General features: G+C 41.0%; 1 protein-coding gene across 2 annotated transcripts; it reads right to left on the bottom strand.

The window, feature by feature from the left end:
* Nucleotides 1-2,863: 2,863 nt before the first annotated feature.
* On the bottom strand, nucleotides 2,864-13,054 carry naa30 (N-alpha-acetyltransferase 30, NatC catalytic subunit). 2 transcript variants are annotated; one of them, XM_079254967.1, is made up of 5 exons: nucleotides 12,059-13,054; nucleotides 11,414-11,537; nucleotides 11,119-11,174; nucleotides 9,230-9,405; nucleotides 2,864-2,987 (listed from the first exon to the last, which is right to left on the bottom strand). In XM_079254967.1, exons 1-4 carry the CDS (start codon nucleotides 12,884-12,886, stop codon nucleotides 9,268-9,270), a joined length of 1,146 nt encoding a protein of 381 aa, XP_079111093.1. In that variant the 5' UTR covers nucleotides 12,887-13,054; the 3' UTR covers nucleotides 2,864-2,987; nucleotides 9,230-9,267. The 2 variants fall into 2 exon arrangements, with proteins under 2 accessions (XP_079111093.1, XP_079111092.1); XM_079254966.1 differs by lacking the exon at nucleotides 2,864-2,987 and having other exon boundaries at nucleotides 5,779-9,405.
* Nucleotides 13,055-16,619: the final 3,565 nt, after the last annotated feature.

The raw sequence follows: 16,619 nt of genomic DNA, 5'->3' as shown, positions 1-16,619 counted from the left end.
AGAAGGCTGACTGCTTTTCCACGCTTCACTTTGAACCCCAGCTGGGACCCGTGGTAGTCTAATTACTTTCTATTCCTGACTTGGAGTTAGAAAAAAAGAGAACATCACGTAAGAGCCAGGAGAGGGCTGGTGGCAAGATTTGTTATACAAGTCTTTGGAGGATTCAACACCTACCTCTTCCTATCTACATACACCCTAACCTCCACTCTTTCTTCCCCACCCTTCACACTTCCCCATCCAGCCAATTGCAAAGCACCAGGCAGGTTATCATTCAGTGAGTCAGGAGAGGCAAATGGATTAAAGCAGTCTGTCTGAGCCAATATGTGTCCATATGGGGATTGTCTGCTTGACGAGGCTTTTTCCAAATAGGAAATGAAGCTGACAAAGAGGTGCAATTCCCAAAATGGTATTATGTAAAAATATTGAGCCTTTTTCAACCCACATCAGAGGTGCTTTGGAATAAAGGCAATGCAGTAACAGCTTCTCTTGTGACAACTCCCAGTCTGCTGGTCTCTTCTCTGGAGAGAACTTTTTTTTTCTAGCTGTTTGATTTGTACCGTATCTGCAATGTGACTAGTACAAAATGGAAGGTTTCTTAATGAGATAGCTGCAGAGAATCTGTTTTTAAAAGCTGCATTCTGCTATAAATACTAAATAAGCTACAGTATCTGCTGCGCCGTGTCTGCTTTCCAGTGGAAGACGTACATTTTTTATTTCAGCTGCCTGATGACTTGTGATCAAAAGATCTTTACTTCCTGCCATTGCCCTTGTTATATGACGCTATCACGATACATCAGCAATTAACTGGATGCAACAATCAGTTCTGCCCTTTGGAAATTGAATTCACATGCTACATATGATGACTTTTTTTCCCCTGTGTCTCTGTGTTTGACAAAAATTCCAGTAAACACAGCAGTCCCGCTGTCTCAAGATGAAGCCACAGAGGCCACCATGTCATCAGAGGCTCTCCCTCTTATCTTTGAGCCTTTTGAGGATGTCAGAGCAGAGGGGGCAGCAGCCGCCCGTGTGCCAGGCAGCGCTCAGCCTCTTGGTGCCATGGCGACTAGAAGGCTGCCCCTATCAGAGGTGGATCTCGACCAGCTGGTCACAGTGGAGACTGACAGCGATGGTGCCTCGCGCGACCCATCCGTCCTTCTGCCAGACTGGACGTCACCTTGGCAGACATCTGGTGCCGAGCTCCTGGAGCCAGTCAGCGCCTCAGGTCCGTCTGTCTCACAGTGGCAAGTCGAAACAGGGAAAGGTGAAAGAAATGATCTGGTGGCATGGATGAATGAGTCTCAAAGTCAATGTGATGCTTTATGGAGTCATGAGCAAATTCATACGCAAGAACTTTATGCAACTAACCAACATAAGTTTACTAAATTGCACAACAAAGGACATGCTAAATCTTATATCTTATATCTTCTTACTTATAGCAGTACTAAATCAAATGACGATTTGTCTTTAAAAATTAAATTTATGCAAATTTTCTTGATTTTTTTTAGTGATAATTTTAATCTAAGCGTCTGACCTTTTCTGGATTATATGCTGGTTAGTAAAAGTCTTGAGCTACCCCATATTTGCTTGAGGTCTGGTTATGAACAATAGTTCTGCAGAATTTCTGAAGGTCTTTCCATTTTTCCACAAAGTTGGCTGCTTTTTTTTTTTTTTTTTTTTCTTCACTAATTTTCAGTTTGGTTTTATATAATCTTTTGAGAAATGTGTTTTCATATTCAAGCCATATAACACTGATTCATTCAAACATCAGCCATTTTGTATTTATAAAGTATTCTGGCATTGTATACTGTTTTCATTTGAGTTTTCACAGTATTTTGCTGTTGCATTTTTTTTTTTTTTTTTACTGGCAATACATACAGAAATGAGCTTTGGAATAATACCTGAAACTAAATATTCAGAGTATAAATAGTTTTTGCAAATATTTTTCTTTCTTAGTGTAAAACTTACCCCACTACTGCTTAGGCATAATACAGGTATCACATCTTAATGTGTTACACGGTCACTGAAATTGCCATTGGCAGTGTGCCGATGCAGAAACAGTAGGGAAAAACCCTTGTTACTTTGAAAAAAAATCTCTATAATCTTTATCTTTAACATAGGTGTTGTGAAGACTTCAAGCCTTGGGGAGAACATGCCCTCGACTGGCCCCTCCCTCTCATCCCTCCAGTATGCTATAACAACAGTAACCATGGCAACCCATCAGCTTCCACACAAATCCAGATCTGGGTTGGAGGAGACAGAGTCTGAGGGTAAGAGAGGTTTCCACATTACCTGCAGAAGGGCACCGTTTCCCCAAGTATTCAGTCCAAATATAGCAACCCTATCTGTCATGGCTCCCTTTCTATTGGCAGAGGAGGCAGATGAGGATGAGGATGAAGACAACTCTGAGGAATCGGAGGAAGAGAGCGAGGAAGACCTAACAGGAGCACCTAAAACATGCTCAACGGAGCCAACATATAGTCTGATTCCTCCACCTCCTGTTTGGGTTCAGCGCAACCAGGGACTGAGTACGAGCACATGAGAACATGCATGCAATGTTACAATGAAGCCTACACTGTGTTTATTTCCCAGCTATTTGTGCTTCTCTTTTCTTCCAGTGCGTAGCTGGGTAGAGCTGATCAGAGAAAAGGTAAGACTGCTCCCTGCTGTCCGTACTCTGTATTGCCAGTAAGGAATGAAACAAATAATTGAAAACCTTCTGGTCTGCTTTAAAGGTTCCTCTAAGTCTTTTTCTTCACATGGATTCTCAAATTAGCTGCTGCAGCTATAATTTAGAGTACTTATAGTAGATGTAATGGGAACAGACATGCTTACAGTTCAGCTCTGCTTTAACCTTTATGTCTTCGTCTTGGGTAGGCTGGCTATGTGTCTGGAATGTTGGTCCCAGTAGGCATCGGCATCACAGGAGCCCTGCTGATTGTTGGCGCCCTCTACAGCATCAGGATGATTCACCGCAAAAGGAGGAACAGCTTCAAACACCAGAGAAGGAAAGTGAGACAGCCTGAGGTCAGCCTATCAGTTTGTTTTTTTTTGTTTTTTTTTTATCTGTCACAATTTATCCAGAACAGATCATATTTTTTAACATTAAAGTTCTGTCTTCATCCGCAGCAACCTCATGAACCCGGCACCAGCCGTCAGGATCAAGCCATGCTCCTGGCCGATAGTTCAGAGGATGAATTCTGAGGTTTCGCTTTTTTTGATGGTGGAGTTCGAAGAACTCTCGTGTGACAAATGCCTGGCAAACACCCCCATTACAATGACTACTGCATCTCCAATCACCCTAACCTGCTTGGGTATGACTCATCTGATTCACAGAACGCTACTGAAAAGAGGGCACAGTTTGCACAGACTGCACACAGGTCAGCTTTATATTCCCTCTTTGTTTGAGGACAAATGTGGGACTTTTCCAAATGTTGGGAGGTAATGTTAGCTCAGCGGATTTGTGGAGAGGAAAGGGATATGAGGGCCAAAAGGTGTTCTGTCGAGTCATGAAGGGGCTGCAGAGGAGTTATATCAACAATGTTACTCTAATTGTTTAGGCCAAAAGCCCATGCTTAATATTCATTTGTAGTAAACTTCTTTGTATTAAAAAAATTATGTGACAACGGGGATACATTTCAATATAGACGCTATCAGTAAACTTATCCTTTTCATTAGTATTTCAAAATCATTACCACCCTTTGTATATCTCCAAAATATTTTTTACAATGTCACATGTTTCAAACTATATTTGAATGCTGGCTAAGACCAAGTATTACTGCATACTGCCTAATGTTTACCTCCATGATCTTCATGTAGTAATCTCTTCTCTAGGTAACATTTACTTCGAAAAAAGTTGATGGAACAGAATATCATGTTTCGTTGTGTCCAAATAGGTCAGTTCTCATTTCACCCGACCACAAAATTGATAACTGAAGTATTTCCTCTGTCATGGAAAGGCTAAAGGTCGAGGAGATAGTTTGTATTTGTCTTCACAAAAATAAATACTTCCTTAGTACATAAAGACAAACCAAATTGTCTGATAGGGTCTTACAATGGATGATGGTATCATAATTACATAATTATATCAGGATGCCCTTAATGGTGATCTTTGGATTTTATACGGTCACTGAAAATGATCATTTAAGAAAACATCTGGCAGCATGGAGAGAAATTAGATATTTGACTGTAACATTATAGTCTGGTCTATAGTTATTCATCATCTGTTATTTTGCAGAGAAAACCTGCTAGTCAACTTAAAAACACCATTACTGATCTAATTTTGTCTGGGTGTGAATAATTTAGGCTAATGTTTACACCATTTTAGCTAACAGATATGGTTTTGCTCCAATTTATGTAAATAAATAAAAAAAAAAAAAAAGATGTGCCAAAATCTTTTGAAATATTATGCATAATATATATAATATATAATATAACCCTAACACTAATAGGTATTGTTAAAATGGAGAAATCAACCAAACAAATGTTTTTACTTTTTGTAGTGGACACTTGACATAGTTTTGGAAAATAACTTTTGTTTGTTTTTTCCTCTTTTATTAAAAAATGGGGGTTGAAATCAATAAAAATCTTTAGGCTAGTTGCCTGAAAGCTGAAGCTGAAGCACAGCATAGGCTGTCCAAAGGTACCTGAAAAAGTAGTCTTCTAAGAGTACCAATGTGATTTTATTTTAAAATCTTTCTTACAAACTGTGGGGGGAAAAAACCTCATGCTAGCAGTTGAACCACCTCTGTGCTGGGTTTAATGACTTCTGGTAGTCTTTATGATCTCTTTATGTTACACCCTGTAAATGAGCTGTAAACTTCGCTACACATTTAACTGGTGAAATTGCGCCTCTTATCTACAGAACTTTCTCTTTTCTACCATCTTCACAGAATGCCACTAAAAGATATTCTCACCATTAGCTGTTACTTTCTGGTCAATTAAACTGTTGCTTGATTTTAATGAGTAATTAATATGAATGCAAATATTTTATTCAGTCATTTGTTCATAGATGTTGCTGTGTAGCACAAACAAAATAACCTAGAAAAAAATGTAACAAACTTGTGCAATATAAATCTGCAATGAATTCAGTTGTTGATTTTTTTTTATGCATGGACCTAAGTGTAATTTTTTTTTGTTTTTTTAAATGAATGACATGCCTATGGGCATAAGACACGCCTGTACACCGAGGAACTTTGAAAGAAAGGTTAATTTTACCATTTACCAAATTAAAAAAATCTATTGTTTTATGTGGTCATTTTCCTCCAACAAGTTTGCATGCCAAATTTGGCCCAAATGCAATATTCCCCCTTTTCAATGAGCTTTGTCAAATTAAGTTGTGATTAATGAAGTTTAAAAATATATATATTTTTAATGAGAATTTTTTTGTGGTACAGCAGAGGAGAATATTCTTTAACAACTTATCTTCAGAAAATGTTCAACTCCTTTGTAGGCAGGTTACATTGAGGTGTTTTTTGAAAAAATAAAAATAAATGCCACTATGTCACCCATCATTTATGCTTACTGTATAAATACCTGTCTGCGTGCAAAAATACTGTTAAGGTGAGTGTGATGTAAAATGGCTCAACACTGGTCATGGTTTCTTTGTGTAAATATTTAAAAAAAAAAAAAAGTTGTGAAAAATAAAATGATCTTAACTGTGACTTTTTCTGATGCACCATGTTTTCTTTTTGTTCAATAAACTCCAAACAGCACACACTACATCTCAGTTTTACAGCATTAAAATAAAAAAAAAAAGGGGGGGGGGGGGGGGGGGGGGGAATCAAATAATTTATTTCTGTGTTCTTTTTCCACATTAAATAAAAACTATTGGACATTTCCAGATCATAAATCAAGAGATGGGACGGGGAAGAGGAACAGAGGGAAACAGACATGCAAAAGAACATTTGCTCTCCACTTTTCCTGCTTTGCGGATCTTGGTGAGGGTGGTGCTGGCCACCTCAGAAAATCAGCAGGAAGCCCCTGTAGTTGGTTTGTTGGCGCGTTGCGTCGTGAGAACATTTTGTGGCACTGCCAATAAAAATCTGAGTGACGTGCCAGTTTCTGCACAGAATTTATAGTCGGTAATGTAGGGTGGCAGTTGCCCTAGGTAAGGACAACACAGCCGACGTCCAAGATGAGGAAGTAAACAACTTCTGACATCTGCGAACACTGAACTGGCATGTCATGTCTAAACTGATTCAAACTGTGGAGGAGTCATTGCTCTAAAAAAGTGAGTAAAGTCTGCAACACCACAAGCCATAGATATGAACTGATGACAGAGCCCTTCAGTCTGTGATCGTGATTTTAATAGAGCCACTTGGCTCTCTGTGGCCGGCTGTAATGCCCATTAACCTCATGGAACTGCCAGAGTTTCACAGGATTGAGACAAAAGAGATGACATACCCATTTCCTTCAAAGATCCATAACAATCTGCTCTCACTGATAACTGGTCTGAAAGGAGGAGATAGCTTGATTTGTCAATCTCTCTCCACTCATAAGGGTCAGTGTGTAACAGAAGGAAGGCCAAGCCAGTGACAGAACATAGAAAGGATAAAACATGCCCAACAAAGGGACAAATTTAATCCTCCAGGATGAAACGGGAGGACTTTGAACAGGATCCTTATAACAGGAAAAAAAAAAAAAAACCCCACAAAAAGCATTGATGAGCAGCGAAGAAAAGATTTGATGTTCAAGGTCTAGGATTGTTTTTGTATGCTCATCGTTCTCACCTCTGGACAGGTGAAAGTTGCACAGAAATTAAAGATAAAAATATAATCTTGAAAAATCAACCCCTACCCAACCCGACAGATGATTCACAGAAAAAAAACCCAAAATAACTCAAATATAACCAATGAATAGAAGAACACTCATATACAAATCTGGGGGAAAATAAAGGGAGAAAAAAGTCATCTGATCCATTGCTCCAAACGCACTCAGACACACACTTACACATCGACAGGACGGCAGCTCTGTTCACATCTCTCTCTTCCACTTCCTGGCTCCGAGCAAGTAAAACGTCAGCCAGTGGAGGTTGAAATAATCTCAAAACATGATCAAGAGCTTATAGTGTCATTCATTCTACAATCATGACTACCTATGATTAGTTTTCTTGTCAGTTTTTCACGCAGCAACACCTTGCAGTGCTCTGAATATTGCAGACAAATGCAAGAAAAAGTCCAATCACATGACCTGAGATGATGCAAGGAGAACAAATCTGTTGATCAAACATCACAAATTCATCCTCTGTTACCATCATGCTGATCCTTTTCCTGCCTTTACAAAAATCTCAGTCACTTGATCCAGTCTTGAAAGATTAAAATGAAGTGTAAGATTTTCTTCCTCCCTATAACCAACAAGTCATGTTGTCTTTGATAGGCCAGATAGAAAAGCAGCATGTTAAAAGCTCAAATTTTTCTCATAAAACTTTGAGAAACTGGAGTCCAACAGAGCAGAAAAGAGCTGCACCGCTGTCGGAATAGCAGAAAACACACTCGGACATATTCACACATACCCACTGCAGCAATTTTTAAAGAAGTGCATCTGACCTTTGTTCATCTTACTGTTAAAACAAAAAAAAAAAAAAGCAGCTGAAGCAAAAGTTTTTTGCCAATTAGTGTGTACTAGAACATCTGTGTGCATCTAAGATGCATTCCAGGATGGAAATCTCAAAACATAAGTGAGGTTGGTTGTGTATCGAGTTAGGTAGGGCACCGGGGGAAGTGCATTGTGGACATACAGGTGTAGAGATGACGAGTCTAAACAGACTGAAAGCAAGCAAAAAAAGAAAATATAATCTGCTAAGAATACTTGTCTATTTTCCTTTCTTTTTTTTTTTTTTTAATCAAGCAATAAACACACACAGCATACTCAAACAGGAATCCAGCATTTGTAACACTTTTTGCCTTGAGGCAGACCAGAAGTGCTGCCCGTCAGCAGGCAGATCACTGCAGTCATGGCTGTTAGTGCTGATGGATTTAGTGGCACTTGCAATGCGAAAAATCAGACCAATAATGTGAATTAGTAAACACAGAGGGGTTGGAGAATTGAACACGGCATCATTAGCAAGGAGTCGCTGAAGGACGCCATTTCTCCCTTTTTAACTTTTTTTTTTTTTTTTTTAAAAGACTGGAGGGGGCAGGGTGGTTCTGCAGAGGCTGGCAGTGCATTTGAGGAAAAGAGGTTTGGATATACGGAGGAGGGAGCAAATTAAACTTTTCAACCAGACCCTGAAATGATTCGATGAGATTTAGTGAAAGACACAAAAGAGTAAAAGGTATTACATCCACAATGTGGGCAAAGTTTGAGGCGATAATGGAGTGATTTGTTTCGATCAGCTGCTCCGCGCTCACACACCAAACTGAGGAAGGGCTTCAGAGGGTTTTTGCCTCCGATTCGTTTCATCAACACACTCTTTACTTCTGTACTCGCATTAAAAACACATGCACGCGTATCTTTAAATGCTTCAAGTCCTGGAGACTGGCGTGAGGGTTGGGGGGGGGCTGATGATGACAGGAGTGGCAGCAGGGAAGTGCTGCACCCGCTGGACAGGATGGGAAACAAAAACAAACAGTGTGCAGTCACACACAAACACACTCACTTGCTCACACAAAAGTCAACCAAACCACATCGAGACCAAAAAGAAAAACAACCCCACAAGGATGTAAAAACACAGTCATACCATAGTGCCCTCCCAAACTCCTCCCAACTAATAAGGTTTTTATAAAAGAAACACAAAAATAAACTCCACAAATAGTTTCTTCCCAGTCGGTGTGTGCCGCCACGCTTCCTGCTGTCGTGTGGTTTCCTGTCACTCCGTTTTGTTCTGTGTTTCCGCAGGATTTCATCCGCTGCGCCATCTTTGCCCTCTCAGGTTGTGGATGCAAATCCTCAACCGAGCTGCCTCACACCTCAGAGAGGGCCCTCGCAGCCACCATCCTTCCTCGGCTCGTTTCTTTTGCCACAGAAAGAATCACGTGGCGCCTTCATGTTAATGTCTGGTGGCATTTCGGTCCATCTCTGCCTAAACGACGCTTGTTCAGAGGTCGAGGAGAAAAGGAGGGTGTGTTTCCGTGTCTATGCATACCTATATGCATACTCCTCGCTTTTCAACACAGGTGTGTACTGTGTATGCATGTGTGTGTGCTGTGTATGCATGTGTGTGAGTTTAAAAGCAAAATGACCAGGGCAGAGCTGAGGCTGTTGAGCTGATAGTGTTAGAGGTGAACAGCACCTGCTGTCCCGACCTCCCCCGTCCCTTCTGCTTTCCGTTTAGCGGAGCCACAGTTTGAGTCGCAGTGCGTCCACTCCGTTCAGGTAGTATCTGAACAGCCGCTTGTCTCTGACAAAACCCAAGTTCTCATACAGCTTCAGAGCTGATTTGTTGGTAATCTCAGTCTCCAGCACAACCTGGGGGGAGGGGAGGGGTCACACAAATGGACATGCTGGTTAGCAGATAAAGTTTTGTGAAGATGACTACCTACCTTAACATTTTCAACTAAGTTTATGTATCACACAGCAACAACATGACAAATAATGAACAAAATTATGCACAAAAAACATTTCAACATTTGAAATCTCTTTCTGAAGCAGACATTAAAATTCAGTTATCTTGTTTCAGAAACATGATTTATACGTAGCTGCGGTGGAGTTGATATAAAGGGAAGGAAAGGTTCAATATGACGGTAACGGCGGCTGTAACTCCAGAGGTTGAGTGGTCCTCTTTCAATCAGAAAAATGTTGGTCTGACAAACAGACAAAGTGTACTTGGGCAAAATACCAAAAGCAGCATCACTGCCTGCCAATGTGCTCTTTACTTTGAAGCATCAGCTAAATCAGCGCAATGAAAAATCTCAAGTGTTTGTGGTTGTTATTTTTGGAGGAAATGTGTTCTCATGTAGCATTTAGTGTCACCAAAAGTTTTTACATATTAAAAAAAAACAAAAACAATGTAAATAATAATGTAAAACCGCTAGCCGTTTAACTGGCAACAAGTCTGTAATGTGATTAGGAAAAGAATTTAGGGATTTCATCATCTGCAGTTCATTATATCATTAAAAGACTCTGAGAATCTCGATACACAAGAGAAAAGACCAACAAGAAATATTTCAGGCCTCTCAGGCAACTGTGCATTGAAAACAGACATGATTCTGATTAAGTTGCTGCGTAAAGCTCGAGGACCTTCGGAAATAAATACAAATGCAAATCTCAACTCCAGCATGCAAAAAAGAAAGAAAAAAAAACCCTGCATTTAAATAAGATCAAGAAAAACATCTGCCTCCTCTGTGTCCGAGCTCATTAAAGTTGGACTGAGACAAAATGTAAAACAGTTCTGTTTGTTTGAGATTCATTTTTAGCCATCTTAAATGTGAGCTTGTGTGATGGGACGTGGTGCATTAGTTGCAGAAGGCATGGCTAATGCACATCCTTGTATAAGCAACATTAATGCAGAATGATGCTGATGGATTCTGGATATTTTCCAGGGAAGATCTCGCCTTTTCGCTTATTTCAACAAGATGTATGTTTAACAATGGCTGGACTCTGTGGAAAAGTAGCCTAGGAGGCAAACTGGTATTGGTAGAGTCCAGATCTGCCACGTACCAACAACATTTTTAAACCTCTATAAATACAACTAAGAGATCTTTGAATCATTAAGTAGATAAAATATTCTATTGAGCATCATGTGTGATGTTGAAGGACGACTTTATACGTTGCAGTCTCATAGTTGGCTGTCAAGTTTGTGAAACCACATTTATTTATTTATTCCCTTTAGCTTTCAAGTTATAAAATAAGCTCTTTTGGGCTTCATAATAAAATTTATTTCTGACCAACACATTTCTCGATTTGTGGGGATATCAACAATAATTACAGTTAGAAAAATAACAAGTAAATTAGTTAATAGAAGAGAAGAAAATGTTGAAAGGCTGAAATTAAGAGCAGGAAAACTAAACCTTGGTGTAATAAACAGATTTTTTTTAAATCTATCAGTTTGGTTTCATTCACACCAACATAAACACCTACAAACACATATGCAGACATCACATTACTGACTTATTCAGCATATCTATCAATGAGGACACATCTCAACATGTAAATCAGCTACTTGCATTTTAGTAAGATTACCTCATCACAGTCCCCTTCCACCATGGCATAGATGGCCTTCTTCACCAAGTTCGTACCTGAAACAAAACAGAGTCAACTGAGTAACTCAGAGACTTCAAGTATGAAACTAAATATAAGTTTTATCAAGGCAACATTAGTTGCTTCAGCGATATGAGATATCGTTCCCAAGTTTTAACAACTGTCTGACACAAAATGTATTACTTATCTCCATGCTATATTTGCATAGATCTGCTTTTCAGAGACTCCTAAACTTGGCCACACCTCTTTAAAAAAAAAAATTGTTAAGAGATCTCACCGATGCTTTTCCTTCTGTGTTTGGAGTCCACAGCCAGCATGGCAATGTACCCCCGACGAAACATCTTCTTATGCATGTCAAGCTTACATACGATGGCTCCAACACACTCCTGCTCCACCATTGCCTGTGATACACACAAAGCTCAAAAGTTAAGCCCTCTTGAGTGTCAACTATAGCAGCTGCAGAAAGCCTAAAAACAGTCCCTGTTGTCCTGCCAGATCTGCTGGCTTCCTGAGCTGACCTCTGACCTTCATTTCATTGTACTTCCTCTTGTGGTATTCAGGACTGACTGGGAAGTGTATCGCTTTGAAACTCAATAGATAAACACAAAAATAAGTTATTTTAACCCGTTATGTGGACACAGGAAGCTCAAGAGGAACTGAGGGTTTTAGGATTGTTTTTGCTCCACCTACATCTGCATTTGGATGTAAACTGATGTGTACGCCTATGTAAAACTTGACTTGTGTACGGCTTGTTTATCTTCCCATTTGAGATTGACTACTATTGAGACACTGACAGCAGTGGGTCTGCAGCCACACCCATCCCAAACAGTGTTATGTAACTTTAGGTATACTCAGTTGGTGAACCAAATAAGTGATGTTAGTAAGTTTAACATGGTGAGGTGGGTTCCAGTGTTGTACTCACCAGAAAGCAAAGCTGCGGCCAGTTATGGATGAAGTACCTGTAAGTGTATATTGAATAAGGCTCAGACAAGTCCTTGGTGATCAGTCTCATAATCCAGGGCATCTGCAGCTCAGACTCGTAGCGGACATAGCGGATGCCGTGACTCTCCTCCTCCTCCTTTCGACCGGGAGAGCTGCTCAGGTCAAGCCGAGCCAGCTCCGCTGCTGGCGGCTGCTGCGGGTCAGCGGGGCTCTCCTCTCCGCAGGGCCCGTGGGCGTCCATTGGCCCATTGCTAGGCAGTCTCGGAGGCTCAAACTCCTTTTCCCCTTCGTGGGTTGCGTCAGTTCTCGTGAAACCAGGCATCCCATTTACACTATTGTTAACCAAAGAAGAGTGACCGCCGTTTTTGGAGAAGGGGCGATGGCCTTCGTGTTGGCAGCGCTCATTATTGTCTCTATCGGCCGCAGCCCCCTTGCTACTGTTGTCACAGTTGTCCACGGACGATCTGAGATTGTCAGGCAGGCTTCCTGCGTGTTGGTGGTCGTCAGGGTCCCCCGGAGGGCTGACCAAGCCGTTTAGGTGCTGCTGCTCTCGGGCTTGCATTTTGAGGTGCAACGCCGCCGGGCTAGCTCGCGCTAGCATGTTTTTCTGTTTCTTCTTCACCGACCTTTTGACCTCGCTTACCGGCTGAGACTTGTTCCCTGTACCGTCGAGCACACAGTCCTCCTCGTGGCAGGTCGGATGTCCGTCCTCCACCGCCGGCTCCGCGCTCCCGGTCCCGGGGAAAGGAGGTATTTCAGCCGGGGATCCAGGCAGTGCGCTACTAGGCCCAGGCGGCACTGTGGCCATCCCACTGCATTAAGTTGGAGATTCACGCTCGGAAATCGTTGAACACAATTTCATCAACAAAGCGAATTGATACACTATCAATATATATGATAGTTTGCCGAATTCTGTTGAAATCCAAGGACTTTTAAGGCGGAAAGATTTCCGCTGGCGACGCTTGTCGCTGCTTTCTCCTCGATTTCCCTACTGCCGCAAAGTGTCGTCGCAGCAAACGCCATTACAACAAAAAAAAAAGAAGCGTTTTACGACAGTAGTGGCACATGAAGTTTTTAGGTAACAAAAAAGTTAATTTACGTTGATCTCATTGAAAAAAAGTAGATTTACTAGCTTAAGGCTACTTTTTTAAAGTACATTTTTTTTCTTGGGGATTAAAACAAGAACAATCACAATAAGATGTAGAAAGCACAGAACAACAAAGAGGAGAACTTTGAATGGAAAATTAAAAAGACAAAGCAGGAACACTAAAATATTAAGATATAATTACTTTAAATACATTCTTAATCTATTTTAGTCCATGTATATTTTAGTGACATTTTTATTTGCATTATGATTCCAACCAATGTCATTGGGGAAGTCACGCTCACAAATTCAACAACCCTTGTTTACCTTTTGACCATCAGGTGGCGCCAAAATGAGGTTTTTCTTTTTACACCAACAATCCTGCACTTTCTTCAGCAGGTGTCGCTATTAGATCAGATAGCAGCTTCATCCTGCAAAGTAGGCTATGGACAGGTTTGAGACGCGTATGTATATTTTCTTTAACATCCAGGTATTCCAACTCTACTTTTCTTCAGATCACATTTTTACTTCATAATATCCTGTTTCCAGCATCTATATCTATGTTGTATCTATAAATAAAGGCTTGAATGTGTAGCTTGTGTTATTGCATGATTTCAGTACTCCTGTGCAGTGGACAGCGACACACGCTTTTTAAAAAAATAATGCAGTATATTTTAGATGATTTTTTATAATTCTGTGGCTCTTTCTTAATATAGAATATGGAAAAATGTTCTCTCGTTGATATTAAAAATAAAAATAAACCAGTACAATTAAAACAATTGGCTTTGAATTTATTTGTATATCCTGGCTTGCAGTGAACTTTCATGTACTCTAGCTGGTCTATGTAATGTGAAGCGATTGACTCTTTGGTTATAACATTTTTATGACTTGAAAGTCCAATTAAAGAAGAAGAAGAAGCCTTATTTCCTTCCTCTGATGCCTTCCTCTGCATTTAGAATAGCACATGTAAGATTTTCTACAAAAATACAAAATAAGAGTCATATTTTGTTTATAAATATATGTTACAAAGAAAGAGACCGTGATACAGAAAGGGAATCAGATGGCTCCTTTAAAGCTAAGCCTTGGGGCTGAGAACTCTCAGAAGAGCTGGAATCAGACATGCACAATCAGTTCCCCTCTTCAAATCTCCTTTCCAGGCCTATCTACTTGAACAGGCTTCTCTTAATTACTTTCTCTATCACTTAGAGAGCTGTGCTTGGGACTTGCCAGCGACATTTGGCTGGTTTGAGCCCATATTTTTATATGCCTATCTTCTTTCTCACAAGCGGGTTCCATACCTTCCTCCACCCCCCTCACACTCCTCTTTCCCCCTCCTGCTTTCATTATGCACTGGTCTTGTCTTTCCATGTTCTTCCCATTCTGTCTCTACTCTCTTCCAAATATCTCCAGGGTGGCAATTGCGTCATGTGACTGTTATGCTTGTGATTACAGTGGTTGGCAGACAGATTGAATTATAAAGAAGAACCCAAAATACCTTGAAGAACGACAGCATAGGAACAGTATGAGGTCAGCACAGAGTTCATGTAGCAAGGAAGGGCATGGTATGGACAGCCAGGCTGGCACTGAAAGATCCCTCTGCCTTCAGATTTCTGCCTTTTTGTGCATCTGAACCAGCCTCAGAGGCTGAAGTCCAAACTTTGGATCTCCACCACCCTTACCCCACCTCTTTTGCCTGCCATGTTGGCCTACTCCCCTTACTCACTTCCCTGTGTCCTCCTTTTTTTTCTCTTTTTTTTTTTAGTCTGGCGTCTGGTCCACCAGAGCTGTATTTAATTAGTTTCTGTTGGGTTAATTAGGGACTAAAGTTAGGGGGTCGGACCAGAACAAAAGCGGGTCAGGCTGGACTGATGCAGGTGCTCTGGAGCGGTTGCCAGATTCCACCGTTAAGATGGTTGCAAATTGCCTAGAGTACTGGAGTGAGTGAAAGAGCCACCAGTAAATAACAGGGGAGGAGGTTTGCCACCACATATGGGATGGCAGCTCTTTATACACCAATGCTGGCATTGCTGGTCTTATTATGTGATGAATTTCAGCATCCTTTCTTTTGTTTTTTCTGCATGGAACCACCTCACAGTCATGCAATTCAAGCATGCTTTCATGCCTTTACCTCTCATATTACACTGGCACACATCACAGGGTAGATACAAAGTAGGTGTGTGCAAGTGATGTCTTTGCTAGTCTGCTTTCTTGTTGCAAGGTGCTGTGTTGTATGTTCTCTTTCATATCGCTCCCAGCACTCAGAGCCGTTTCTCATCTACGAGTGGCAGATATACCCCTTCCTGTTTGCTTTGTTGCGTGACTGTGCAGAAAGAAAAAAAAAGTGAACAATCCAAACACGTGAAGTATGCATAAAATGGTCTGTGAGGTGTACATCAGTTGCACAATTTAAGTAATCACATAAATTAAATGCTTGCTGCACTTTGAAGATTACTGGTACTCATTTGTCTTTTTATATCTATTTGCAGTGTACAGTTAGTGCATGTGGATCAGGCAGACTATAACTTGGATGATGAAGAAGAGAAAGAACTGAAGAAAGTGCAATTTGACCTTTTTATCTATCTTGTGGAAATGAAGAGGAACCAGATGAACTGACCTATCAGAACAGAGGAAGGGAGAAGAGGGAGAGGAAACTCTGGCATGGCTGGAGCTCACTCAGTGTGTGAGGGTCCTAGGGCCCTTTAGACAGGCGCCAGCCCAGCAGGAAACCAGAGACAATCACACAGCACCAGATTCAATGCACAGAGATGGAGGGATGGAGGAAGATGACAAGACGTGGAGAGTAAGGCTGAGGGGGAGTGAGTGGTGGGACAGGGAGGATATGAGAGGAAAAAGAGTGAAAAAGCTCAGGTGGGAATAAAAAAGAGCATTGAAACTAAGAGTGGGAAAGAGATGGATGGAGAAGGGAAGAAAACAATGTTGCAGATGAAAAGAGGCAAGAAGAGAAGGAGAAAAGGGAAAGAAAGAGGAAGCTTAGGAGAGATAGCATATATTCTCTCTGTAACAGTCTTTATCATCAGCCCAGATCGTGGCGTATGAACAGTGATCCAAGTCAACCATCTGCTGAGGCTAGATAAGCCTGGGAGAGCTGGGTATTGAGCTGTCACTCAGGGAGGAGCGCAGAAAAAGAAAGAGAGGAGGGGAGAGAGAAACAGAGAAGAAATGAAGACAGAATAGGAGAGAGATGAGACGGAAGAGGTGTTTGCATGAGGTAAGGAAAACTGAAAGGAAAAGATTTGTGCAGAGCAGAGAGCATCCGTCTTGTTAGAGGAAGACTTAACGTCAAATAGATGTCCAGTCCTGTCCTGCCTCATCTTCAAATAATCCCTCAGTTAACATGGGGGGGGGGAGTAATAAAACTGGGCTATTTAACTGTTTTTATTTTTGTCTGCCCACATAATGGACACACACGTTTACTTGCATCCAGTCACATCACTTC

The sequence above is a fragment of the Telmatherina bonti genome (assembly GCF_933228915.1).
Source record: "Telmatherina bonti genome assembly, chromosome: 16".
NCBI classification, from domain to species: domain Eukaryota; kingdom Metazoa; phylum Chordata; class Actinopteri; order Atheriniformes; family Telmatherinidae; genus Telmatherina; species Telmatherina bonti.
The sequence above is the reverse complement of the archived record's forward strand: the minus strand, read 5'-3'. Positions and strand labels throughout refer to the sequence as shown.